This window comes from Callorhinchus milii, unplaced genomic scaffold (assembly GCF_018977255.1).
Source record: "Callorhinchus milii isolate IMCB2004 unplaced genomic scaffold, IMCB_Cmil_1.0 Scaffold3, whole genome shotgun sequence".
Taxonomy (NCBI): Eukaryota; Metazoa; Chordata; class Chondrichthyes; order Chimaeriformes; family Callorhinchidae; genus Callorhinchus; species Callorhinchus milii.
Genome location: NW_024704744.1, coordinates 514,211 through 541,806, shown reverse-complemented (window position 1 = coordinate 541,806; position 27,596 = coordinate 514,211). Strand labels below are relative to the sequence as shown.

Genomic DNA, 27,596 nt, shown 5'->3' with positions numbered 1-27,596 from the left:
AAACTCAGGTCCTCTTGCTTGCAAGGTGAGTGCTCTCACCCCTAAGCTACAGGACTCCACATGTTGATGGGTTTGGACAGGGTGAACAGAGAGAAGCTATTTCCACTGGTTGGGGAGTCAGTCATGAGAGGTCACATATATAAGAGAAGAGCTGAGGGGAAATATTTTCATCAGAGAGCTGTTGGGATGTGGAATGCCCTGTCTAATAAGGGAGAGTGCAATGTGGGTTTCAAGAGGGAAATAGATGGGTATATGAGGGGTAGAGGCTTGCTGGGGTGTGGGGATAAAGCAGGACAGTGTGATTGAATGAACACCTTGGTCTGAGAGTCAGTGGGAATTCAATGGGCCAAATGGCCTCCTTCTGTGCTGAAAATTACTATGATTCTATAAAGGGAAAAGGAAAAGGAGAGAAACGGGGCTCGTGTAGAGCACAAATAGAAGCACAGACAAGTTGGGCCAAATGGTCCTGTGCTGTGTCACTCCATACAACTCTGTGTATCTATGTCAGTGAGCAGTGTACACAGGCTGTCAGCCCTGGGAGTGCACACGGCCCTTTTAACAGTCACAAGGAAGAACCAAAGCTTCCCCCCAATATAAACAGCCAGTTGTTAGGTAACCAGACTTACAGAATCACTGAAAAAATGCAAGTTCATTACAATAGTCCCTCCATATACATATACAGCCTGAAAATGTAATGTCTCACATCTGTAACTGGAGCAAAAATACATTCACATATTTCCCGGCCGAGGCTACCGCACATCCTCACGCCCGGCCTAGGCGACAGGACAGGGTCACTCCCTGCCTGCAGGCGGGGAATCAATCGTGGAAGCGCTGACAGGCTTTCTTCCAGCGGCAGGCCGTGCACCACTGGCTCCTGTTCTCCAGGCCATAAACTTTGCGACATTTCTTGGCCTCTCCTCGAACTTTCCTTCAGAAAACAAAACAAAAGGAAAAGAATTTTACACTTTCACCAGAAGAACACAAGTCTTTGGTGACACCGGAAGCCACCACAGTCCCACCCCCACACCCAGCGCTACCCACTTCCCCCATGCACCCTCATATGCATGCCCCCCCCCCCAACACTGCCTCCTCCCACCATATCTCCTCACCGGTGGCTAGCAGGGACTTTGGGTGAAGCAGCAAACACAATGTGAGGTGTCACCATCTCCGGGAAAATACAGTCCCCAAAGGTGAAGCCACGATCCGGGGAAAACTGGAACAGAAACCAAATGTTTCAAAATATTCCCAACAGCTTGCACATCACTGAGGGAGATCTAGGGGTGTTCGCTGACTCATTGCTCACAATGTCAACAACAACTTTGCACTTATACAGTGCCCCTCATGCAGGGTCGTGTCTTGGAGTGCTTAACCATGGTGGAGCTGACATCGAGCAAGGGGGAGGTGACTGTAAGCAAGGTAGAAGAAAGTCTTTGGGCATGACCTGAAAGTGGAAAAGGAAGGGGCAAGGCGGGGGGGAATCGAGGGACTAAACTCTATATTTATTTATATAAATGAAGTGAGGCCCAGGCCGCAAGGAGGTTTTATTATATAGGATAATATGGTTTTATCATATAGGATCATATATATTTTATATAAACTACTGTATCTGCTCTATATTGTTTACGTGGATAGCAAAAGTAAATAAAAATAATAATTTGGTCACTCAATCCACAACTGCTATGTACAATTGGCTGCTGTGTTTTGCCCACAAAATATACAGTCAATTCACTTTACAGTATATTCTGTGAAGCAATTTCAGACAATACAACACAAAATGACATTTGTATAGCGCCTCTCACATTGGTAGGATGTCTCAAGGCACTGAACAGTCAGGGATTTGGATGCGAGTTAGGGGGGTTGGGAATCAGGGTGGGTGAAGGACAGGGAGGATAGGAGGGTGGCCGAGGGTGCGGTTGAACAGGAGGGTCTTGAGAAATCTCTTGAAGCGAGGAAGCGAAGGGAATGAGCAATGGAGTTCCAATGAGTGGGCAGAGAGGCTGGAGTCCCAACCGCCAATGGTGGATCAGGCTGGGCGGGGGGTGTGGAGTAGGCAGGAGCGGACAGGTTGATATGGGGTCAGCAGGTCACAGAGTTAGGAAGGGGCAAGGCCATTAAAGCCTTGAAGGTGAGGACGAGGATGTTCATAGAGATAAGGCACTAAATCAAATGTGATGATTATTATTTTTATTAATACACAGTGGCGATGCCCTGCTCAGAGCCCACCTACCTTGTAGGGATGATCTGCAGAAACCTGCCACAGGCAACTGGGAGCTGATTGGCTGAGAAAGGCTGAGACGGGCACATCTGAGACCTCCTCATGGTGAGGCAGTGGTGGTGAGACCCCCGGCGGGTTCTGTGGGAAGAAGCCAGGGGGGGAGAGAGAGCGCGGGACACTGCTGTACTCCGGTAGATCCTCGCTGGTCTCTTGCACCTCAGTGTAATAGAAATCTTCCTCCCCATCACTCGGGTCTGCCTCTGCCTTACGTCTGTCAAGAGAAGCAACTTTAACGTAATGGTGACGGCCACACAGTCGGAAACCCATCACCATGTTTGATATCCCCCAAACCAAACTGAGCAGCACAGCTCAGCATGAAAACTTAGAGCATTGTCACTTTGCTCCTGCCCTCACATCATCCGAGCCATGCCATGCTTCACTGGCTCCCAATCACAGATTGGATCAATTTCAAGAGCCTCACACTTGTCTTCAAATCCCTCCTTATCCTGGCACCTCCTTACCTCTCTGACCTGCTTACTCCCCAACCCACTACCCTTTACCTCCGCTCGACTGGCTCCGGCCTCCTGCATGTAGGAGGGTGGTCCCGAGGGCGCGGATATGATAAAAATCAACAGAGAGGAGGTACTAAAAAGGCTGTCGGTGCTCAACATAGATAAGTCACCTGGTCCGGATGGGATGCATCCGAGGTTATGAGGGAAGCAAAGGTGGGAATAGCGGAGGCTCTGGCCACAATCCTTCAATCCTGTTGGGACACTGGAGTGGTGCCAGAGGACTGGGAGGTTGCAAATGTGACTCCCCTGTACAAAAAGGGGCAGAAGGATAAACCTGGGAACTCCAGGCCAGTCAGCCTAACATCAGTAGTAGGGAGACTTCTGGAGACTATAATCCGGGACAATATAAATTCTCACTTAGAAAAATATGGTTTAATAAAGGACAGTGAACACGGATTTGTTAAAGGCAGATCGTGTCTGACAAACCCAATAGAATGTTTTGATGAAGTGACTGAGCGGGTGGATGAAGGTAGTGCAGTAGATGTGGAGTCCTGTAGATCAGTGGTTAGAGCACTCGCTTTGCAAGCGAGAGACCCGAGTTCAATTCCAGGCAGAGGGTGAAACCTCAGGCAGTTTCCTTACTCCACACAGAGCCTAATAATAATCCTCCAAAACCAAAAATAAATTGGTCATTTCAATCTACGACTGTTTGTGGGACATTGCTGTGCGCAATTGGCTGCCGCGTTCGCCCACAAATATACAGTCAATTCACTTTACAGTGTGTTCTGTGAAGCGCTTTGGGATGTCCTCCAGACGTGAAAAGCGCTATATCAAATGCAAGGATTATTATTATTATAGATGTAGTTTATATGGATTTTCAAAAAGCATTTGATAAAGTGCTGCATAAGAGACTTAGAAACAAAATAGAAGCCCACGGTGTTAAAGGGACTGTGGTAACGTGGATCCAGAACTGGTGAGGAGACAGAAAGCAGAGAGTGGTAGTAAACGGTTGCTTTTCTGACTGGAGGGAAGTGTGTAGTGGTGTCCCTCAGGGGTCGTTATAGGAACCACTGCTCTTTCTGATCTATATTAATGATCTGGACCTGGATATAGGGAGCACAATTTCCAAATCTGCAGATGATACTAAGCTAGGAAAAGTAGTTCATGGTGAGGAGGACAGCACCAGACTCCAAGAGGAGTCTGCCACCTGTCTTAAGGACAGATTGGTAAAATGGGCAGAAACGTGGCAGATGAGGTTCAATGTGGAGAAATGCGAAGTGTTGTATTTCGGTAGGAAGAATGAGGAGAGGCGGTATTAGCTGATGGTACAATCTTAAAGGAGGTGAAGGAACAGAGAGACCTGGGGGTCCACATAAGCAAATCTCTGAAGCTGGAAGGAAAGGTAGATAAAGCTGTTAAAAAAGTATACGGAATATAAATAGGGGCATAGAATTTAAAAGTCTGGAAGTTATGTTGAATATTTATAAAATGCTGGTTAGGCCTCAGTTGGAAAGTTCTGGGCACCGCACTTTAGGAAAGATGTTCGGGCATTGGAGAGGGTGCAAAGGAGGTTTACCCGATGGTACCAGGAATGAAGGACCTTAGTTATGAGGAGGTTAGCAAAACTAGGATTATTCTCCCGAGAGCAGAGAAAATTAAGAGGGGATTTAATAGAGCTTTTCAAGATCATGAGAGGATTTGATAGGTTGAACCGGGAAAAACTGTTTCTGCTGGCATGAGGATCAGTAACCCGAGGACACCAATTTAAGATAGGTATTAAAAGAAACATAGGTGAGGTTAGGAAAGATGTTTTCACCCGGCGAGTTGTTCGGAGCTGGAATGCTTTACCTGAAAGGATATTGGAAGCCGATTCAATAACAACTTTTAAGAGCGAAGTAGATGGGTATTTGGGGAGGACAGGATTGCAGGGCTATGGAGAGAAAGCGGGCCGGTGGGATTGAGTTGGATTGCTCTTTTTGGAGCCGGTCAGACACGATGGGCCGAATGGCCTCTTTCTGTGCTGTACGATTCTATGATGTTCCTCAAGCCCTTCGTTCCACATCGGGGCTGTGCTTTCAGCCATTAAGCCCTGAAACTATGGAACACTTTTCCTCTATCCCTCCGTCTTACTCCCTCATTCCCCACATTAAGGGCCTGAAGACTTTCCTCTTCAACCGTATGTACGATACCCTACCACCAGCTCGGCCTCGGGCTCCCCCACTGTCAAGCGCTCAACAACAATACCCTGCTGAGGGGTGCTGTGTAAATGCAAGTTGTTGTTGTTGCCCTAACAACATCTTGCATTAATATGGCACCTTTCACATAGCAGTAAAATCCTGTGAAGGGTTTTTCAGAACTTTTGATGACATGATCGGGGTCTCTGAAGAGCCAAACTGGCATACTTGGCAATGGAGTATCGGAATCAAGTTCCCCCCACCTCTGTGCCGGTTTCTAGTCCAGTTCCTGAGCCTGGCGGGTCCACAGTATTCCATGGCGCTGCTGATAACAGTACAGCCCAATCTGACTCATTGTCCGGACCTGGAAGGGCAGACCAGTCACTGGGGACAGGGAATCCTCCCACTTCTCTCCTGTTAACCCTTCCAGCCAAAGCCCTAACAGTACAATGGTCCAATACACAGGAATTTCTAAGTATAAGTGACACACATGGAAATCTCAGTTTGGTTTGAATGCTTTTAAGCATCGTGATGGGTTCCCATATCCCGGTGGACCTCCCGGTTGATCAACCAACAATACGCTTTGAGATTGTGCTCTTGATGTGAGTGACTAAATAAAATGCAAGGATTTTATTCATAATAAAGTAAACCCCCCCCCCCCCAGCCAAGCCCCCACCTACCCGAGATGCACAGTGCGGATGTGTCTCCGGATTCCCACTGTGGAGCATAGAAGCTTAGAGCAGTCGGGCCACATACACTTGTACATTATCTTCACTGAGTTCTGTAAGAGGGAGAGGTTCAGAGCGAGAGAATGGAAGAGGAGCGATCAGGATTGAGAGAACGAGTGAGAGGGATCTGGAGCGAGAGAACAAGCGAGAGAGAAACCGAATCAAGAGAGAGGATCAGGAGAGAGAGAGAGAGAGAAGGAAAGGGCAGCAGTGAGAGGATGAGAGACAGAGGAAAAGGAGTGAGAGACTGACGAGGATCAAAAAGATAGAGAAGACAAACAGAGAGAGAGAGAGAGAGAGATAATCGGGAGTAAGAGAATGAGAAACAGAATCGTACGCTTGAGAGACAGAGAGCAGAAGATAGACAGAGAGAGAGAGAGGGAGCAAGGCAACAAGAGGAGGAATCAGATGAAGGAGAGGATCAAGTGGGAAAGGATGAGCGAAGAGAGGGAGGGAGGGAGGGAGGGAGGGAGGGAGTGGGGGCTCTGGCTTGCAGGGTTAACAGGAGCTGAGAGTGATAACTCTCTGGCACCAGTGACTGGTCTGCCCTTCCAGGTCTGCCTGTGAGCCAGGCTGGCTATGGTAAATCAACAGTGCCCTGGAATACTGTGGGACCTGCCCAGCTCAGGAACTAGAGGCTGTCTCAGAGGGCTCGATTCCGACATTCTATGCCAAATATTCTATATTAACGTCAGTTCAGCTCCAAGGACACCTCGCTTACCTCCCCACAAGGAGGACCGTCACTAATTGGTCATTGACATCCAACAAGTGTGGGTTTGAGCCTCACTGTGGCAGATACCAGGAACTCCCTGCGAGATTCCTGGTGGGCAACACAGCTGAGCATGAAATGCGTGAGAGCATTGGCACCATCTTCCTGTCCGCAGTTCAGGCAAAAGTCCATTCCCATTGAGCGATGGTTCCACCACATAAAGGTGATGAGTTTATGCAGCAGCTGCTTGCGCCTAGGAAGCCAATCGAGGTGGATGTATGAACATGTGTTGATGAGGTCAGACTCCAGGAAACACCTTCCAACAGCTGTCGCCCCAAGCCTAACAGCTTCCTCATCACCTGTGTGCTGGGAATTTGCGTTCAGCGTGGCGGGATGACCTTTACAGGACAGCTTGTGTCATGCCAATCTCCTTTATATTTTCGAGATCCAAGTCCAATGCCGTGTACCAGGCTAACTCAGCACCAGCTGCTGAGCCGGGTGCTCATGTGAGGGGCCTTGGCAAATAGACATGCTCACTGTGAAGCTCACTCCGCCGACAGGGTGTTTAGCGACAGGTTAGTGTTGGCCGGAGCCCTCCCTGCAGCCACTTCCCATGTTTGCTACAAATCCATCTCACTGCTCGATCCTGGACTTCTGCAAATGGGTCGGAAGAAGCCTTTCCACTGCATCCCCAGGAGCTCGGATCCATACAGGAGAACTGTTTGTACACAGGTCTTATATGCTACAAGCTTGACCTGCATTGAGACCTTGCTGTCCTTGAAGTGGGACGAGCAAGGCCAGGACGCCCTTTGACCTTCTCAGCTCCGTCTTTCAGGATAATGGCCAGGCAGTGGTTGACATCCACCTCAACCCCACAACCTCAGAGAGAAAAGGAGACAGAAAGAGGGAGGAAGAGAGAGAAAGAGTGGGAAACATGGAGACGGAGAAAGAGAAGGGATCAGTCGAGAGAATTCACACTCACTCACATAATAGCACACTCACTACCTCTGGTGAACACTCACTCACCCACTCGCACACTCACTACTGTGGCAGTTGTAACGTCATGACCAGGGAACCTGCAAACTCGTTTGGACGGAGTGTCACGGTTACCCTGTTCTTACAGTCTTTCGAAATGTTGAAATAATATTACACAGTTATATCCACCCACGCGGGGAAATGGGCAACTCTGCCCCTTTAAATGGGTTCTATAAGATTCCATGTTGCAGAGGCTGCTTTGCAGCACAGAGTTAGCGAGCAGTGGTCCCAATAAATAAATCACGACTGTGGGGAGAGAGTGGGGGAGTGGGGTTGATCAGGGCTATGGTGAGAGCGCGGGGGAGTGGGGTTGATCAGGGCTATGGGGAGAGCAGGCGAGAGGGCTTGATCAGGGCTATGGTGAGAGCGCGGGGGAGTGGGGTTGATCAGGACCACGGGGAGAGAGGGGGGGGAGCAGCCTACACACATGTGCAAGGATGTATTGATCCAGGGCGGCTCGATTGACAGTCAGCTAAGAAGCTCTAACCAGCAGCCTGCAGAGTAATATAACACGCGGGCCCCAGTGTGGGAAAAAACCCTCACATTCGCACCATATGGTGAGCGGAACCACATGCTTTGTGCTCCTCGAGGTGGTGAACTAAAGGTTATCCTCTGCCTCGGGTTACTAGCTCTTAATAAAGAGTTGCACCTCGGAAGGGCCTTATAACAAATAAGTGGGTCAGCTCACTCCTCTGCTCAAACCATATACATTTTATGTATTACAACTCTGATTTAACTTAAGGCTTTGGAGTGTTGTCAAAATATGAACTCATGTCCATTAAATGTTTTAAAGTTATTTCGAGAAGTATGTATTTTAAATTTGTTAATATAAACGGGATATTGGTTATGTCCTCCCGACTTGAGAAGCCCCAACTCTAAATATTGAAGCACTGGGTATAAAATACAACGCTCCCTGACACTGGTCATGACGTCACCACCGTCACACTACCTCTTGTGAACTCACCTTTCTCTTTCTGGGCAGGTGTTCCTCAAAGAGGAGCTGGTGGGTGTCGGGCAGGTCAGTGAGATCCTCAGGAGGGTTTGTGTCAGAGAGCGGGAGGTGAGGAGGAGAGGGGGAGCCTGAGTTGCAAGCTTGGTTCCTGCCCCAGCTGCTACCAGCTCTGCATCGATGCTTCCCGTTCTCCCCCCTCCCCGAGCTGTGTGGGGGCCCTATAACAGAAGAGCATCAGTGTGTATACCCGCCTGGGTCAAGGCGAGATTAAATCAGCAGTACTGGGAAACCATCTCGGACCACCACTTCATCTCCCTCAACACCTCGGTACCCCTTCCCCTTTCTCAACCCTCCACCATCAAATACCGTCCGTGGAAAAAACTTTCCTCCCTCTCCACTGCCCTGGAGTCATCTGAACCCCTTCACCTCTGACCCTCCCTGACCGATCTCCCCTCCTCACTCTCTTTTCTCCACAACTACCTCTCCTCCATTCTGGACAGATCCGTTACTGTAAAGCGCTCTGAGATGCTATCCGGCGTGGAGGGTGCTATATAAATCCAAGTTGTTGCTGTGGACTCCCTTGCTCCCCTCACCTCCCGAACTGCCTCGTACTTCCGTAAATGCCCCTGGTACACCAACCATCTCCGTTCCCTCAAGGCACAAGTGCGAGCTGCCGAATGCACCTCGACCAAATCCAAACTAACGGTCCATCGGCAGATCTGGCTTCACCATACCAAGACCTACCGCTGCGCTCTTGCATCCGCCAAATCCTCCTTCTACACTAAGGTTATCTTGGAGGCAAAGGCAACCCCCGGCTTCTCTTTTCCACCACAAATCGTCTCCTCCGTCCACCTTCCCATACCTCGTCCATCCTCTCCTCAAACTCCAACTGTGAAAAGATGCTGGACTTCCTCAAAACCCAAATCGAGGGGATTCGCTCAGCCACCTCTGCCCCATCCACAGCCACCCCCACATCACCTCTCCCTCATGATCCACCCCCCCACCCATCCCCCCCTATACTCCTTCGACCCTATCTCTCCCTCCTCCCTCTCCGCGGCTGTTCGCAAATTCAAACCTACAACCGGCTCCTTGATCCCATCCCCACCTCTCTCCTCATCTTCCAGCTCCACCTTCTGGCCCCTCTCCTGTCTGACATCATCAACCTCTCCTTATCAACCGGTTCAGTTCCCTGGACCTATCCCTACTCTCCAGCTACTGCCCCATCTCTAACCTCCCATTCCTCTCCAAGGTCCTGGAACGGGTCGTCGCGTCCCAGCTCCGCTCCTTTCTCTCTCGCCATTCCCACAGCACGGAAACAGCCCTGGTCACAGTCACTCATGACATTCTGAACATCTGTGATCAGGGCTCCCTCTGCCTCCTTGTCCTCCTCGACCTCTCTGCCGCCTTCGACAATGTCGACCACTCCATCCTCATACACCGCCTCTCCTCCTTACTCAATCTTCACAGATCTGCCCTTGCCTGGCTCGATCCTATCTCTCTCACCGTCTCCACTTTGTTGCCTCTAACGGTTTCCCCTCAGCCCCCGCACTGTCATGTCTGGCTTCCCCCAGGGCTCTCCACTTGTCTCCTCTTTAATATCTACATGCTCCCCCTTGGTGACATCAGCCACAGTCATGGGGTCAACCTCCATATGTATGCGGATGACACCCAACTCCATCTTTCTGCCTCAACTCTCAACTCCAGGACCACTGCTGTCCTGACAGACTGTCTGTCGGACATCAAATCCTGGATGAGCGCAAACTTCCTACAGTTGAATGTGAACAAGACTGAGGCCCTCCTGATTGGCTCACACCAGCGCCTCCGCACCTCAGGCTCTGGCAACATCACCCTCCATGGTGTACACTACAACTCACCGTCAGTCAGGAACTTTGGTGTCTTGTTTGACTCTCAACTGTCTTTTCTTCCCCACATTCAAGCCATGACCCGCTCTGCCTTCCCTCACCTCCGTAACATCACCCGACTCCGCCACTACCTCACCCCTCAGGCGCTGAAACTCTTGTTCATACCTTCATCACCTCCAGGCTCGACTATGCAAACGCCTTCCCAACTCCTCCCTCCACAGCTGCAGATAATCCAGAACTCTGCCGCCCGTGTCCTCTCCTGCACCAAACTCCGTGGCCCCATCTCCCCCATTCTCGCCCGACTTCATTGGCTCCATATCCTTCAGAGGATCCAGTTCATAATCCTGGCTCCACCCCATCTCTGTGACCTGTTAACCGCCTACCAACCTGCCCGCTCCCTCCGCTCAGCCGGCTCCGGCCTGCTTCATAACCCCCGACCCACCCGCCCAACCATTGGCGGGAGAGCCATCAGCCACTCTGCCCCCAACCTCTGAAACTCCATCCCCCAATCACTCCGCCTCGCCCCCTCCTTAGCCTTTCAAATCCTGCCTCAAAACCCTCCTCTTCGACCCTGCCATTAGTGACCCACCTTCCCCTCCCTTCTCCCCCCTGACCCCAGCTAGGGTCTGAAGTCCTTGGGACGTCCTCCTGGCATGAAAGGCGCTATACAAATGTAATCTTGTTGTTGTTGTGCCACCAGGTTCCACCCTGCAAACCAAAGCCCTAACGGGCAGGATGGTCCAAGCTGGACAAGCACTAGGAAAGCTTTCCAGACAATGCTATCAATGGCAAGCGATGTATTTTTAGTTGATTAGACTCCAGCAGCTCCCCAAGCCTTGGCTCTTGCCAACTTGCACCTAACTCGCCCACAAATATACGGTCAATTTACTTTACAGTCTATTCTGTGAAGCGCTTTGAGATGTCGAGAAGACTTGAAAAGCGTTATATCAAATGCAAGGATTCTTATTCTTATTATTATTAATATCCTCTGGAATTACGTAAGCAGAATGCATCCCTCCAGGGAGAGTGTGCACACTCCATTCCAGACATGGGGAAATTTCCATGTGTAGGTGGCACCCAAACACCAAACAAGAGCACAGGCAGCGTCAGAATCCTGCTGCGCACGAGTATCAAACACCAGCGAGGCTCGAACACAATGTCAACTGAGGCTCCAATATATTCGCAATAACACACAAGTATCACTTTCTGTCGAGAGAGAGAAACCGGAATGTCAAACAGGAGTGGGCAAAGCAGTGGGAGCTTTCCTCTGACCTTAACCCTGTGCTACCACTGACCTGGGGGTGTGGACGGACAGTGTAGAGAAAGCTTATTGGGGGGTGAGGGGGGGTGAGCGACAGTAATGCTGGAGCTGGTCAGTGTGTACCTACCTGTCCAGGTGCTGTTGGTGGAAGGGCTACAGGACAAGCTGGTGAGCACCATGGCTGCCATGATCTCGTCCACTCCCTCTGACTTCCTGAGAGCAAAAAATAAACACGTCATGAATAGAGTGTAACAACACTTCCCACAGCCGCAGACAGACAGTCCTGTCCTGTCCCCACAAATAACCTTCACTATAATCCACAGACAGTTAACATACAGAAATGTGCAGGAAGATTCTTCCCTGTATGGTAGGAGCCTGAATGGGAACAGGAACCAGTGATCAAAGATTAAAACTAACACAGGTGATGAGGCCATAAAGAATGCAAACAGGGCCGTTGTAGAGTTTATTCCCAGAGTATATTCCTCATAGGGAAATGATGTTACATTCATACAAAAACTTGGTTAGACCATATTTGGAGTACCAGAAAAGACATAATGGGGAAGGTGTTAGGAGTAGAAAACTCTAGTGGGGAGCGAGCACCAGCTCAGACACGATGGAAAGAGAGCAAAGAATGGGGTTATGAGTAGAGAGCTCCAGTCGGGACCAAGAGAGAGCAGGAAATGGGGTTAGAGTAGAGAGCTCCAGTGGGGAGTGAGCCCCAGCACAGACACGGTGGGGAGAGAAAGAGAGCAGAGAATGTGGTTAGAGTAGAGAGCTCCAGTGGGGAGTGAGCACCAGCACAGACACGATGGGGAGAGAGAGAGAGCAGAGAATGGGGTTAGAGTAGAGAGCTCCAGTGGGGGAGCGAGCACCAGCACAGACACGATGGGGAGAGAGAGAGCAGAGAATGGGGTCACAGTAGAGAGCTCCAGTGGGGAGTGAGCACCATTAGTCTCAGTTGAGCACAGTTAAGAGATTGGATCCGATAACGGTCTCTCTCACCGTGTGGGGACATCGATCCCAGAGGAAGTTCCCCCCACGCTGTGTTCGGGTGGCCCAGCTCGCGTGTGCTCGCGCTCCAGCTCCTGTAGCCGTGGAGACCGCCGACTCTCCATCAGCCGCAGCTCCTCGATCCGGCGCAGGGTCCGCACCCCAAGGCCGGCCACGTGGACCTGCACTTCATTCCTCTCCTTGTTGTGGGTCTCCACCAACCCCACCTCCTCCCGGCCGTTCACAGTCAGGAAAACCTGTTGGCAACCATTGATACAACAATAACTCTTACATTCGATTCCACGCCTTTCACCTCAGGCGGTAATAATAATAATCCTTACATTGGATATGGCGCCTTATCACATCATTGAGACAACTCAAAGCGGTTCACAGAATATACCTTAAAGTGATTTGACTGTATATTACATATATACACTGTATTTATAGGTACATTGCAAAGTGCTTGAGATGATTTTTCTGGTCACCCGGGTGTCTGACACACTCAGAAGCCCATCACTATGGTCGTACCTCCTGTCCTGCGATCAGACTGAAGCTGCTCAGACTTTGGAAGCCTGGGCCAATGATGCTGTCCTCACCGCACTCCTTGAAACGCCCGTCCTCAAAGGACACGGTGTAGGAGGACTTCCCTTTGCCTGGGTGGGATCGGAATGCCTGGATCAGGCCGGGGATCAACATCCCATCACCTGCGGGGTTAGGTGTGTGCACCAGAGCACCCAGTAGGGAGCGCTTCCCCAGGCGCCGTGACAACGCACTCGCCATCACACCCTGTAAGGACAAGAAAACACTGCGTGTCAGAGGGCAAAACCCTTCCCCACTGTGTTTGCGCTGTGCTCACTCCCCCATTGGAGTTCTCTACTCTAATCCCATTAATATTAATTGTGGAGTCCTGTAGCTCAGTGGTTAGAGCACTCGCTTTGCAAGCGAGAGATCTGAGTTCAATTCCAGGCAGAGGGTGAAACCTTGGGCAAGTTTCCTTACTCCACACAGAGCCTAATAATAATCCTCCAAAACCAAAAACAATAATAAATTGGTCATTTTCAATCTACGACTGTTTGTGGGACATTGCTGTGCGCAATTGGCTGCCGCGTTCGCCCACAAATATACAGTCAGTTCACTTTACAGTCTATTCTGTGAAGCGCTTTAATAATAATAATTCTTGCATTTGATATAGCGCTTTTCACTCTTTGAGACGTTGAGAAGACGTGAAAAGCTCTATATCAAATGCAAGGATTATTATTATAGTATTATTATTCCCTGATCTCTCCCAATCGAGTCTGTACTGGTGCTCACTCCCCACCATGTCTGTGCTGATGCTCGATTCCCCCACTAGAGCTCTCAACTCTAACCTCATTCCCTGCTCGCTCCCCATGGTGTCTGTGCTGGTGCTCAATCCCCACTGGAGCTCTCTATTCCAATCCAGTGTTTGTTAACTGTGGCCACACAGTCCCCGCTCCACCGCGAATTGTGAGGTGTGATTACCAAACTGGACCAACAGTTCTGATCTCTTATTCACGTACACTGCAACAATCATCTCAATTGCTGCAGGTTTGACTGAAAACTTAATTTTGTGGTCAGGCACTGCAGTCACCAGTAAAGTATTGCTGACTGCCACTGAGACCTACAAAGAATTTGTTTGGAACCACTGCTCTAATCCCATTCTTCTCCTCTCTCCATCATATCTGTACCAGGAACGTTGAAAGAGGAGTAGGCCATTCAGCCCCCTGAGCCTGTTCCACTATTTTATTACAATAACAAAATTACATTTGTATGAATCCTGACTGACCTGTACCTCAATTCCAATTACCTGTTTGTGCCCCATTCCCTCGATACGCTAACCTAACAAATGTCTCGCCACCTCGGTCTTGAACGTTTGAATGGATCAACAACCTTCTGGGGGAGAGTTCCTGATTTCCTCTATCCTTTGGGTGAAAAACTGTTTCCGAATTTCACTCCTGGATGGCCTAGCTCTATTTTTAAGATTAGAATAATAATAATTCTTCCATTTAATATAGTGCCTTATCAAGTCTTCGAGACACCTCAAAGTGCTTCACGGAATATACTGTAAAGTGAATTCACCATATGTTTTGGGGGTGAAACGCTGTCTCGCTCTGGATTCCCCCACCAGAGGAAGTAGTTTCTCTGTAGCTACCCGATCGAAACCCTTAATCATTTTAGGAATTTCAATCAGATCACCCCTCAACCTTCTGAACTCAAGGGAATAGAGTCCAAGGGAATAGAGACGCGAGCAGTGAGAGCTGAGAGCAAACGTGAGCTGCGAGAGCTCGGGCCACGGGTGAAAGAGTGGGCAGTGATCGGTGAGAGGGTTGAAGGTTCGGACCACGACAGTGGGACAAAGTTGGCCTCGGGCGGAGCGGGGCCCATTTGCGGGTCCAGGAACAGAGACGAAATTTCAAACCTCCCACCTGAATCGCAGTAAATGAGCGACCGCTGAGATCAGATGGGAGCGAGCGACCGCAGGTGGTCGAATGAGCGGTGGTTAGTGACCGGCGAGGAGAAAGTTCGGCTGCTTTAGGCACGGAGTTGCCTTGTTGAAATCTCCCACCTGAACAACGGCCCGAATCTCACTGCGTGAAGTCACTTCCAGGTCCGCTACCATCCCTCCTCTCTTTCCCTCAAAATCCTCCTGGTTTACTGCCCCCCAAAAAAACTCCTGGCTCCTTTCTCACCAATATCTCCTCTCTCCTCTCATCCCTCTCCCTCTGCACTGAACACCTGCTCATAATGGGCGATTTTACTCCAAAGTCATCTTGGAGGCCCAAAACAACCCAAAGACACTGTTTTCTTCCGACCTTTACCTCCTCTGTGCACCCCCCAAGCCCCTCAAACGCCAAGTGAGAAGAGGTCCTAGATTTCTTCTCCTCAAAGATCGAAAACATCCACTTGGCTGCATCGTCCTCACCCTCCTATGTCCCCTTCCACCCCACTCAGACCATCCATACCACCTTCTCGCACCTCCACAGCTCCTGCTACTACCCCGTACTTACATTCTTTTGACCCCATTTCTCCCTCCTCCCTCTCAAACACAATGAAGTTCACCACCTACTGCCTTGACCCTCCTCCCCACCCAGCTGCTGGTCATTCACCTCCCCCTCCTCTCCCCACTGCCGGCCGACATGGTCAACCTGTCTCTCTCCTCAGGCTTTGTTCCATTCACCCTGTAAACTGCTGTTATCACACTCCTAAGAAAAAACACCCTCAATCCCTCTAATCTCTCACACTACCCTCCCATTTCCAAACTACCCTTCCTTGCTGAACTCCTGGAACTCACTGTTGCAAGTCACCTCTCCCTCCACTCCCTTAACAACAACAACAACATTTATAGAGCGCCTTTCAAATCGGGAGGATGTCCCAAGGACAGTTGGGTCGGTACCCGAGCAGGGGGGAAATGGTCAGGGTGAGGGGAGGGAAGGGAGGGAGCGAGGAGGGGGGAAATGGTCAGGGTGAGGGGGGGAAGGGAGGGAGCGAGGAGGGGGGAAATGGTCAGGGTGAGGGGAGGGAAGGGGCGAGGAGGGGGGAAATGGTCAGGGTGAGGGGAGGGAAGGGAGGGAGTGAGGAGGGGGTAGAGAGTCGAGAGGGGAGCTGAAGGTACGGTCATAGAGAAAGGTCTTGAGACCGGCCTTGAAGGAGGAAAGGGAGGAGGCGGCGAAGGCACTGGGGATGGAGTTCCAGAGCCTCGGGGCTGAGAGGCTGAAGGCCCGACCACCGATGGTCGGGCGGTTGGGGCGGGGGATGTGGAGCAGACTGGAGCCAGAGGAACGGAGGGTACGGGCCCTCCTCGAGCCGCTGCGGTCTGGTTGTCGCCCCGACTGCCCACAACACACAGACATTTGTCAAAGTCACAGATGATATCCTCTCTGTCTGCAACCAGAGCCCAGAGCGGCCTCCGCCTCCGCCTCCGCCTCCGCGTCCTCCTGGACCTCTCCCTCACAAAGCCATGTTCTCTTTGATTGATTCAATCTGGTGCTCACTCCCAGACTGGAGCTCTCTAATCCCACTCCCTGTCCCCCACAACCTCTCCCTCCCTCCCTCCCTCCCTCCCCCCCTCTCCCTCTCACACACAAACCCACACTGATACACACACAAGTGGTTGATATCTTCTGATTCCTGTGACCACTGACCACTGATTTCGATACAATTGACCAAATAACTAATCTCCTGAACTGGAAAGTTAAGAGGTCCAAAACATCAACAAAAGTGACCGCAGTGACCGCCTCACCGCGCGCACAGGTGTGAACACACTGCTGCGGATTAGTGTGTGTATGTGAGAGGGGGTGATGGGTGTTCCCGTGTGTGTGTGTGTTCACTAGTGTGTGTGTGTGAGATACTCACTAGTGTGTGTATGTGTGAGATGCTCACTAGTGTGTGTGTGATGCTCACTAGTCTGTGTGTGAGATGCTCACTAGTGTGTGTGAGATGCTCACTAGTCTGTGTGTGCTCACTAGTGTGTGTGTGCTCACTAGTGTGTGTGTGCTCACTAGTGTGTGTGTGCTCACTAGTGTGTGTGTGCTCACTAGTGTGTGTGTGCTCACTAGTGTGTGTGTGCTCACTAGTGTGTGTGTGCTCACTAGTGTGTGTGTGCTCACTAGTGTGTGTGAGATGCTCACTAGTGTGTGTGAGATGCTCACTAGTGTGTGTGTGATGCTCACTAGTCTGTGTGTGTGATGCTCACTAGTCTGTGTGTGAGATGCTCACTAGTCTGTGTGTGAGATGCTCACTAGTCTGTGTGTGAGATGCTCACTAGTCTGTGTGTGAGATGCTCACTAGTCTGTGTGTGTGTGCTCACTAGTGTGTGTGTGTGTGCTCACTAGTGTGGGTGTGTGTGCTCACTAGTGTGGGTGTGTGTGCTCACTAGTGTGTGTGTGTGTGCTCACTAGTGTGTGTGTGTGAGATATTGACCTGGTACCCAGCAGCAGGTTTCGGAGTGGGGGCATTGGAGGTGTGATCTCCCCTCCAGTGATGCGCTGTACTTTACCCCCGAGTGCCCTGTCCTGTGTCTCTCTCTCTCTGTGTGACTCTCTCTCTGTGACTCTCTCTCTGTGTCTCACTCTCTGTGTCTCTCATTCTCTGTGTCTCTCATTCTCTGTGTCTCTCTCACTCTGTGTCTCTCTCACTCTCTGTGTGTCGGTGTCTCTCTGTGTGTGTGTCTGTGTGTGTTTCTCTCTGTGACTGTCTGTCACTCTCTGTCTCTCTCTGTGACTCTCCCTCTCTCTGTCTCTCTCTGTGTCTCTGTCTCTCTCTATGACTCTCCGTCTGTGTCTCTCTCTGTCTCTCTCTCTGTGACTCTGTCTTTCTGTGACTCTCTGTCTGTGACTCTGTCTCTCTCTCTGACTCTCTGCGTCTGTCACTCTGTCTGTGTCTCTGTGACTCTCTCTCTGTCTCTCTCCCTCTCTGTGACTCTCTGTCTGTTTCTCTCTGTCTCTCGCTCTCTGTGACTCTCTGTGTCTCTGTTTCTCTCTGTCTCTCTCTCTGTTTCTCTCTGTGACTCTCTGTCTCTCTCTGTGACTCTCTGTTTCTCTCTGACTCTCTCTGTGACTCTCTGTCTCTCTCTCTCTCTGTGACTCTCTCTCTCTCTCTGTGACTCTGTTTCTCTCTGTGACTCTCTCTTCTGTGACTCTCTCTCTCTGTGATTCTCTCTGTCTCTCTCTCTGTGACTCTCTGTTTCTCTGTGACTCTCCGTTTCTCTCTGTGACTCTCCGTTTCTCTCTGTGACTCTCTGTGACTCTCTGACTCTCTGTTTCTCTCTGTGACTCTCTGTTTCTCTCTGTGACTCTCTGTTTCTCTCTGTGACTCTCTGTGTCTCTCTGTGACTCTCTGTTTTTCTCTATGACTCTCTGTGTCTCTCTGTGACTCTCTGTTTCTCTCTGTGACTCTCTGTTTCTCTCTGTGTCTCTCTGTGACTCTCTGTTTCTCTCTGTGTCTCTCTGTGACTCTCTGTGTCTCTCTGTGACTCTCTGTGACTCTCTGTTTCTCTCTGTGACTCTCTGTGACTCTCTGTGACTCTCTGTGACTCTCTGTTTGACTCTCTGTGACTCTCTGTTTGACTCTCTGTGACTCTCTCTGTGACTCTCTGTGACTCTCTGTGTCTCTCTGTGACTCTCTGTGACTCTCTGTGTCTCTCTGTTTCTCTCTGTGACTCTCTGTGACTCTCTGTTTCTCTCTGTGACTCTCTGTTTCTCTCTGTGACTCTCTGTTTCTCTCTGTGACTCTCTGTTTCTCTCTGTGACTCTCTGTTTCTCTCTGTGACTCTCTGTTTCTCTCTGTGACTCTCTGTTTCTCTCTGTTTCTCTCTGTGACTCTCTGTTTCTCTCTGTGACTCTCTGTTTCTCTCTGTGACTCTCTGTTTCTCTCTGTGACTCTCTGTGACAATGAAGTCCTGAATGCGGGACTCCGGTTGAGCCGCGATGTGCGCAGTGAAGCGGAGTACACGGACCCGGATCGCGCCTTTGTATTACCGCTCAGCGATCCGCACCTCTGTACACGGACACACATCACAGAGCCGCGCGGTGGTCCCGCGGCACAAACAGCGGCTCCGAGACGCGGTGTTCTGCTGTTTGCGGTGTTTTAGTTTCAGAGCTGAGGATCCGCCGCGGCGCCGCCCCGGAGTCTGCGGTTTGCGGAGAGGACGCACTCCGCAGTCAACAACCCGCGGGGGCGGGGCTGCGGGTGTGGGCGGGGCTGCGGGTGTGGGCGGGGCTGGGGCGGGGGCTGGGGTGGGCGGGGCTGGGGTGTGGGCGGGGCTGGGGCGGGCTGGGGGTGTGGGCGGGGCTGGGGCGGGCGGGGCTGGGGTGTGGGCGGGGCTGGCGTGGGCGGGGCTGGGGTGTGGGCGGGGCTGGAGGTGTGGGCGGGGCTGGAGGTGTGGGCGGGGCTGGAGGTGTGGGCGGGGCTGGAGGTGGGCGGGGCTGGAGGCGGGGCGGGAGGTGTGGGCGGGGCTGGAGGTGTGGGCGGGGCTGGAGGCGGGGCGGGGGCGGGGCTGGGGATGTGGACGTGCCTGGGCGCGGGGTTGTGGGCGTGGCCTGGTCGGGGGGGGGGCGAGGGATGTGTACGTGCCTGGGGGCGTGTCTAGGGGCGGGGCGGGGGGCGGGGCCGGAGCGGGGGGCGGGGCTCCATCACCGGGAACCACATGGGATTTAACCATTTTCACTGTATTTTTCTTCACAAAAACACCACAAATAAAAATAACTTGTGTTTGTGTTTACAGTACCAACCTGCGGTGTCCGGGGTCAAACCATCACTTTGGGGTGAAAAACACGTTTACAACTTAAATTAAAATGTCTAAAATTGCCTAAAGTGCCCCAAAAAAGGTTAAAAGAAACACTGAGCCGCAGAGCCACAACTGTAATAATAATAATAATATCAATCACATTAAAACCCTAATCCGACCAAACCGCCACACACTGAATTTCACTTGAATCTCTCTCCCACCGTCCAACATAAAAAGGATTGTAATTGCGTGTTTTTTAAGTTAAAATAAAGATGTTTGTTTTCAGGCGCGAGTTCACAGTCATTCAGTCCATAGATTGAAATCGAGCCCCGGCTGATATTGCGTCCATGTGGTTATTTTTTTTTGTTGCGCTGATCTCTGCTCCGGGTCCCAGGGCTCTCTGTAAACTTGGCCACGAAACACTGGGAACGTATGCGCCAATGTCCAAAGTCCATTTTATTTTTAAAAAAAAAAGAAAAGAAAGGCAATTGATGGAACAAAATCCGCAATCAGAGTCGGTGGAGGAATGCTGCCCGTGCTGGGAGCCGAGGGAAAAGGCAGGCAGTGGGGCGTGTGGGGCAGACTCGCAATGATAGATTTATTCTGTGTTCCCCCCAACAGCGCGTAAGCTGTGTTCCTGTTGCCAGTGTGTGAGTGGCAGAGGCAGACATGGCGTACGTGACCAGACCCACACCACACAGCTCACAAGCAGGGCAGGACCTCAGGCACAGGCCAATAGCCAGGGTCAACTCTGTCCGCTGTCAGCCAGTCTCACCCCTTCCTTCCCATCCTGACCCCTCCTCCAGCTCTGGGCTGTACACTGGTCACCCCCTGGGGATTTCAAACTGGTGATATTACGACTGAATTCTAATAGTAATCCCAGTCTTTGATCTCGGGAGGAGGACTCAAAGTGCTTCACACGAATTGCAGTAAAGCATTTTAATTTTTTAATCCTTGCATTTGATATAGTGCCTTATCACATCGTTGAGACATCTCAAAGCGCTCAACAGAATATAATAATAATAATAATTCTTGCATTTGATATAGCACTTTTCACATCCTCAAGACGTCTCAAAGTCCTTCACGGAATATACTGTAAAGTGAATTTACTATATTTTTGTGGGTGAAACATGGCAGCCATGGTGTCCCACAAACAGTCGTGGATGAGTGACCACATTTTTTTCAAGGAATTATTACCCCTGAAAACGATCTGCCAATCGACTAACAACTGGGTTCCTACTCACTGCTGGTAAACAGAGACGTGTGGAGTTAGGAAACGTGCCTAAGGTTTTGTCCCATTTGGGAATGAAACCCGGGTGCTCTCGCTCGCGAGGCGAGCGCTCTAACCATTGTGCTACAGGACTTGTAGGTGATTGCAGCCACTAATTTGTGTTGTGTACAGGGGTAGGGGTGTGGTGCTGGGGTCAGGGGTTTTGACCCATATTTTTTGCCAAAGTAAAATGCTGACTCTTCCCAGGATACTGGGACTGCATCAACAACAACAACAACAAGATTTCATTTATAGAGCGCCTTTCACGTCGGGAGGACGTACCAAGGCGCTGGACAGCTGGGTCAGGACCATAGCAGGGGGGGAAATGGTCAGGGTGAGGGGAGGGAAGGAAGGGAGCGAGGAGGGGGGAAATGGTCAGGGTGAGGGGAGGGAAGGGAAGGAGCGAGGAGGGGGGAAATGGTCAGGGTGAGGGGAGGGAAGGGAGGGAGGAAGGGAGCGAGGAGGGGGGAAATGGTCAGGGTGAGGGGAGGGAAGGGAGGGAGGAAGGGAGCGAGGAGGGGGGAAATGGTCAGGGTGAGAGGAGGGGAGGTAGGGAGCGAGGAGGGGGTGAAAATGGTCAATGTGAGGGGAGGGAAGGAAGGGAGGGAGCGAGGAGGGGGTAGAGAGTCGAGAGGGGAGCTGAAAGTACGGTCAAAGAGAAAGGTCTTGAGACCGGCCTTGAAGGAGGAAAGGGAGGAAGCGGCGAAGGCATTGGGGGTTCCAGAGCCTCGGGGCTGAGAGGCTGAAGGCCCGGCCACCGATGGTAGGGCAGTTGGGGCGCGGGATCTGAGCAGATCGGAGCCAGAGGAACGGAGGGTACGGGCAGGTAGGTAGGGGGACAGTAGGTTGGAGAGGTAGGAGGGAGCGAGGCCGTGAATGGCCTTGTAGGTGAGGATGAGGATCTTGAATTGGATCCTCTGGAGGATGGGGAGCCAGTGGAGGAGAGTGAGGGCGAGGGTGGGAGTGATGTGGTCGCGGTGTCTGGTGCGGGACAGTACACGAGCTGCAGAGTTCTGAATGACCTGCAGTGTGGAGGGAGGGCCGGGAATGCCGACGAGGAGAGTTCCCATAGTCCGGCCTTGAGGTGACAAAGGTGTGGACCAGAGTTTCAGCCCCGTGAGGGGTGAGGTAGTGCCGTAGTCTGGCGACATTCCGGAGGTGATGGAAGGCGGTGCCAGTTGTGGCGCGGATATGAGGGAGAAAGGACAGCTCAGGGTCGAACAGAACAGAGAGGCTGCACTCTCCACCTCTCAAAGCCATCAGGAACAGCTGAGTTTCCTGATGGCTTTGAGAGGTGGAGAGTGCAGCCTTTGATGCTGATGCTGTCAGCGCCTGAGGTGCGGAGACGCTGACGTGAGCCAATCAGGAGGGCCTCAGTTTTGCGCACGTTGAGCTGAAGAAAGTTTTCTCTCGTCCAGGACTCGATGTCGGACAGACAGCTGTCAGGACATCGGGGGTCGTGGAGTTGAGAGTAGAGGAGGAAAGGTAGAGTTGGGTGTCATCCGCATACATGTGGAAGTTAACCCCATGTCTGCGGATGATGTCACCACAGGGGGAGCATATAGAGGGTGAAGAGGAGGGGACCGAGGACAGAGCCCTGAGGGACACCGCACGAGACAGTACGGGGGGTGGAGGAAAAGCCATTCGTGGAAGCAAAGTGAAGACGGTGGGAGAGGTACGACCTAAACCACTCAAGGACAGGGCCTTGAAGGTTGAGGTGGGAGGACAAGCGGTGGAGAAGGATAACGTGGTTGACCATATCGAATGCTGCCGATAGGTCGAGGAGGACGAGGAGGCAGAGGGAGCCCTGGTCACAGATGGTCAGGATATCATTGGTGACCTTGACCAGGGCAGTTTCTGTGCTATGGGCAGCACGGAAACCCGACTGAAGGGGTTCGAATAGTGAATGGGTGGAGAGGAAAGAGCGCAGCTGTGAGGCCACAACTCGTTCCAGGACCTTGGACAGGAAGGGGAGGTTGGAGATGGGCCGGAGATTGATAGCTGCGACGCATCAAGAGAGGGTTTTTTCAAGGTGGGAGTGATGGTGGCAGTTTTTAAGGGAATGGGAACAGAGCCACAGGAGAGGAACAGGTTGACGATGTCTGTGATATGTGGGGCAAGGAGGTGGAGCTGGGAGATAAGGAGTGGAGTGGGGATGGGGTCAAGGGAGCAGGTGGTGGGTTCAGGGACAGGATGAGTTTGGTGACAGAGGGTGGGGAATGTGGGCCTAAACTCAGGGCTATGTTCCTAACAAGTCAATCTCACAAGTTTCACCATCCACAAGGTGCAACTCATACAAACCTCTGCCACTAGCATCCTCGCCTGTATCATACTCCGCACACCCATCACCCCAACCCTCACCAGCCTCCAAAAGGATAGATTTCAAAGTCCTCTTCCTCAGCTACAAATCCCTTCATGCCCGATAACCTCTCAGACCTACTTTCTCCTCACTCCAATGCCCACCTCATCTCTCAGCTAAATCAGGCCTCCCTCGATCACTCCTCACTCTTAACCTCTAGAACTCCCTGCCTTAATGCCTCCATCTCACCCCCTCTTTACTTTAATTCACATTTTAAAATCTACATCTCTTGTATGGTGTTCCTCAGGACTCTGTCCATGTCTCCTCTTCAATATCTACATGCTCCTCTTGGTGACATCATCTACAGACATGGGGTCAACTTCCATGTGTACATGGATGACACCCAATTGTCATCCAACCTCTCTGCCTCCACCCTCAACTCCAGGACCCACTGCTGTCCTGACACAATGTCTGTTGGACATCAAGTCCTGGATGAGAGCTAACTTTCCACGGTTGAACGTCCAGAAGTTCGAGGCTCTCCTGATTGGGTCCCGTCAGCAACTTCACGCCTCAGGCACCGACAGCATCACCATCCAGTGATGCACATCCCATCTTGCTAAGCCAATCCAGTAACGTTGATGTCTTGTTTGACCCTCAACTGTCCTTTCTACCCCACATCCGTGCCATGACCTGCTCTGCCTTCCCCACCTCCGCAACATCGCTCCGCTACTGCTTCACCCCTCTGACCACCAAAATCCTTACTCACGCATTCATCACATCTAGGCTTGACTTTGCAAAGCCCCTGCTTGTCCACATCTTCCCTCCACAAGCTGCAGATCACACAGAGCTCTACAGCTTGTGTCCTCTCCCATCAGGCTCCATGACCCCATCACCTCCTCCCTTGCTCGCCTCCACTGCCTCCCCATCCCTCAGAAGGTAGAGTTACAAATCCTTGTCCTGGCCTTCAAGACCCTCCACGGCCTTGCACTTCCTATCTCTGAGACATACTGATCCCATATCAACCTGTCCGCTCCCTCGCTCAGCAGGCTGTGGCCTGCTCCACGTCCCCCACCCAGCCCACCCCACCCTTCAGCCTCTCTGCTCCTAACCCTTTGGAACTCCATCCCACATTCGCTCCCTCCCTCCCTTTCCTCGTCCAAAGCACATCTCAAGATCCTCTTCTTCGACCGTGCCTACGGCTATACTCCCCTCCAGATAATACCCGGATTATATAAAACTCTGCCGCGCACATTCTCTCTGCCTCCACCCTTGACTCCTGGACCACTGCTGTCCTGGATGAGAGCTAACTTTCCTGAGTTGAATGTCAACAAGATCGAGGTTCTGCTGATTGGCTCCCATCAGCGCCTCCTCAACTCAGGCACTGACAGCATCACCATCCATGGTTGCACACTTCCACCTTACTAGGCCAGTCCAGAACCTTGGCGTCTTGTTTGACCCTCAACTATCTTTTCTACCCCATATCCATGCCGTGTCCTGCTCAGCTTGCCCACACCTCCACAGCTTTGCCACTGTCTCACACCGCAGGCCGCCAAAACCCTAATACATGCATTCATAACATTCATAACATCCAAGCTTGACTATGCAAACTCACTGCTTGTCGGCCTCCCCAACTCCTCCCTCCATAGGCAGCAGATCATCCAGAACTCTGCAGCCCATGTCCTCTCCTGCACCAGGCTCCGCGACCCTATCACCCCCATCCTCGCCCGACTCCACTGGCTTCCCATCACGCAGTGGGTACAGTTCAAGATTCTTGTCCTCACTTGCAAAGTCCTCCATGGCTTTGGTCCCCACTACCATTCTGTTTGCTCCCTCCGCTCAGCGGGCTCCGGCCTGCTACATGTCCCCCGCCTCGCCCCCCCCCATCATTAGTGGGTGGGCCTTCAGCCATTCTGCCCCCATCCTCTGGAACTGGCCAATTCATTTTATTGTGTTCAAAGTTGACAGCCGATGTACTCACTCAATCCACTCGAAGTGGCCATCATTGGTGGCTGAGCTTTCCAAATCCATACCCTTTTGCAATGAGAGCTGGAGCTGGAATTGCAAATACTTGGGGACAAGAACAAGAATACACATTTGTACAGCGCCTTTCACATCAGGAGGACATTCCAAGGCACGGGATAGAGTCTGAGCAACGAGAAGTAGGAGAGCAGGGAAGAGATGGTAACCATAGGTGCAGTCGATGAGGGCAGGACTGGGGATGAGACACATAGGTTGAGGGAGGGAGCTCCAAAGGATAAGGGTATGGAATTGGAAAGCTCAGCCGCCAATGATGGCCACTTCGAGTGGGTTGAGTGAGCAATGCACAGCAAACCCAAATTAACCATTTAACCAATGAATTAACCAATTGGATGGGCAACTGGAGGAGTGGGGTAGGAGGCGATCAGAGGCAGGTGTGAGGGATTTATATGTAAGGAGCTGGAAATCAAACATAATAATACTACTACTAATAATAATAATCCTTGCATTTGATATAGCGCTTTTCACATCTTCTAGAAGTCTCAAAGCTCTTCACAGAATATATTGTAAAGTGAATTGACTGTATATTTGTGGGCGAAATGTGGCAGCCAATTGCACACAGCGGCGACCGACCCAGAAACAGTTGTGGATTGAAGTGACCAATTTATTATTATTTTTTTTTGATCCATTGGGAGCCAGTGGAGATTGGTGAACATGCAAGAGTTTGATTTGGATGAGGATGCGGACAGTGGCATTTTAGACAAGTTGAAGTTTGTGAGTGGTGGAGCGAGGAAGAACAGCGAGGAGACAGAAAAAGGAAGATAGAGTTACTTCAGAAGTAAGGGGATGTGGTTGAGAAGTTTGGGGAAAAAGGAGGGGAAATGGGATTCAAAGATCTGCTGCGATGTAATAAAATAGCAGAGTAGGGTAGACAGCTGAATAATCCTTTATTCCCAGGCTGAGCAAACAGTGAGTCGGAACATTAATACTTTTATTCAGAACAAATGGCTTTCATTCGAGAACAGGTTTCTTTCAGGTTGGTGATGGATTTGGCAACAGCTGGGCCTGAGTCTGACAATCGCATTGAGGTGGGCAGCTTGTCCACACTGCTGACTATTTCCTCTATAATCACGATCAGAGGCTCCATGCAGTAGAGGTGCTGAGACTGATCCCTCAGCACTGTCACTCTTCCATGAACAGTGCAGAGATACTGAGCACATCGTTTAAGTGCAGTTAAGACATCAGACAACTTTGTGTACAAATTTCTCTTCAGTTCCAGGTCCTGTTGCTGTTGCGTCAGACGGCTTTTCACCCCGGCCAGCTCATTCCGCTTGACAGCCACCTGTTGGCGGCAGCACTCCAGCTGTCGCTCGCTCTCCTGCAGTTTGGACCTTTGAGAGTCACAGTTGCTGATGGCCGACTGCACACTGGGATTTGTGAAGTGCAGATTCACAGCACTGACAGCTACCATCGTGCCACCTGAAAGGTAGGAGAGTAATAATAATAATAATCCTTGCATTTGATACAGCGCCTCAACATATCTTCAAGCCATCTCAAAGCGCTTCACAGAATATACTGTAAAGTGAATTGACCGTATATTTGTGGGCGAACGCGGCAGCCAATTGCGCACAGCAATGCCCCACAAACAGTCGTAGATTGAAAATGACCAATTTATTATTATTTTTAGTTTTGGAGGGAATATTATTAGGCTCTGTGTGGAGTAAGGAAACTTGCCCAAGGTTTCGCCTTGATAATGTTGCTGAGTGGGCATTTAAATGGCAAATGCATTTCAATATAGAAAAGTGCGAGGTGGTACATTTTGGTAGAAAGAATAAGGAAGTCACATACATCCTGTAAAATAAAAACCCAAATGGGGTAGAGGAGAAAGGGATCCAGGGGTACACATACACAATTCACTAAAAGTAGCAACACACATTAATAAGGCCATAAAAAAGGCAAAAAACAGGCATTGGGGTTCATTTCTAGAGGGACAGAAATGAAAAGCAGGGAAGTCACCTACTATCCCCCTCCCTACCTGCCCGTACCCTCCGTCCCTCTGGCTCCAGTCTGCTCCACATCCCCCGCCCCAACCGCCCTACCATCGGTGGCCGGGCCTTCAGCCTCTCAGCCCCGAGGCTCTGGAACTCCATCCCCCAGTGCCTTCGCCGCCTCCTCCCTTTCCTCCTTCAAGGCGTCCCAAAGCGCTTCACAGAATACACTGTAAAGTGAATTGACTGTATATTTGTGGGCGAACGCGGCAGCCAATTGCGCACAGCAATGTCCCACAAACAGTCGTGGATTGAAAATGACCAATTTATTATTGTTTTGGAGGGATTATTATTAGACTCTGTGTGGAGTAAGGAAACTTG

At 51.1% G+C, this 27,596-nt stretch overlaps 1 protein-coding gene across 2 annotated transcripts; it reads right to left on the bottom strand.

Annotated features, from left to right (window-relative positions):
* Positions 1-25: 25 nt before the first annotated feature.
* Positions 26-19,111, bottom strand: LOC103188510 (zinc finger protein 395). 2 transcript variants are annotated; one of them, XM_042333307.1, is made up of 9 exons: positions 18,933-19,111; positions 12,967-13,224; positions 12,451-12,695; positions 11,576-11,661; positions 8,338-8,543; positions 5,582-5,682; positions 2,228-2,486; positions 1,110-1,213; positions 744-928 (listed from the first exon to the last, which is right to left on the bottom strand). In XM_042333307.1, the coding sequence occupies exons 2-9, from the start codon at positions 13,216-13,218 to the stop codon at positions 817-819; spliced, it is 1,365 nt and encodes a 454-aa protein (XP_042189241.1). In that variant the 5' UTR covers positions 13,219-13,224; positions 18,933-19,111; the 3' UTR covers positions 744-816. The 2 variants fall into 2 exon arrangements, with proteins under 2 accessions (XP_042189240.1, XP_042189241.1); XM_042333306.1 differs by lacking the exon at positions 1,110-1,213 and having other exon boundaries at positions 26-928.
* Positions 19,112-27,596: the final 8,485 nt, after the last annotated feature.

Excerpts from the sequence above, each read along its gene's own strand:
- LOC103188510 (XM_042333306.1), bottom strand. The coding sequence starts at position 13,218 with ATGGCGAGTGCGTTGTCACGGCGCCTGGGGAAGCGCTCCCTACTGGGT. Across the intron at positions 5,683-8,337 it reads ACCTGCCCAGAAAGAGAAAG|AACTCAGTGAAGATAATGTA; the intron begins GTGAGTTCACAA and ends TCCCTCTTACAG. Across the intron at positions 929-2,227 it reads CTGCAGATCATCCCTACAAG|GAAAGTTCGAGGAGAGGCCA; the intron begins GTAGGTGGGCTC and ends TGTTTTCTGAAG.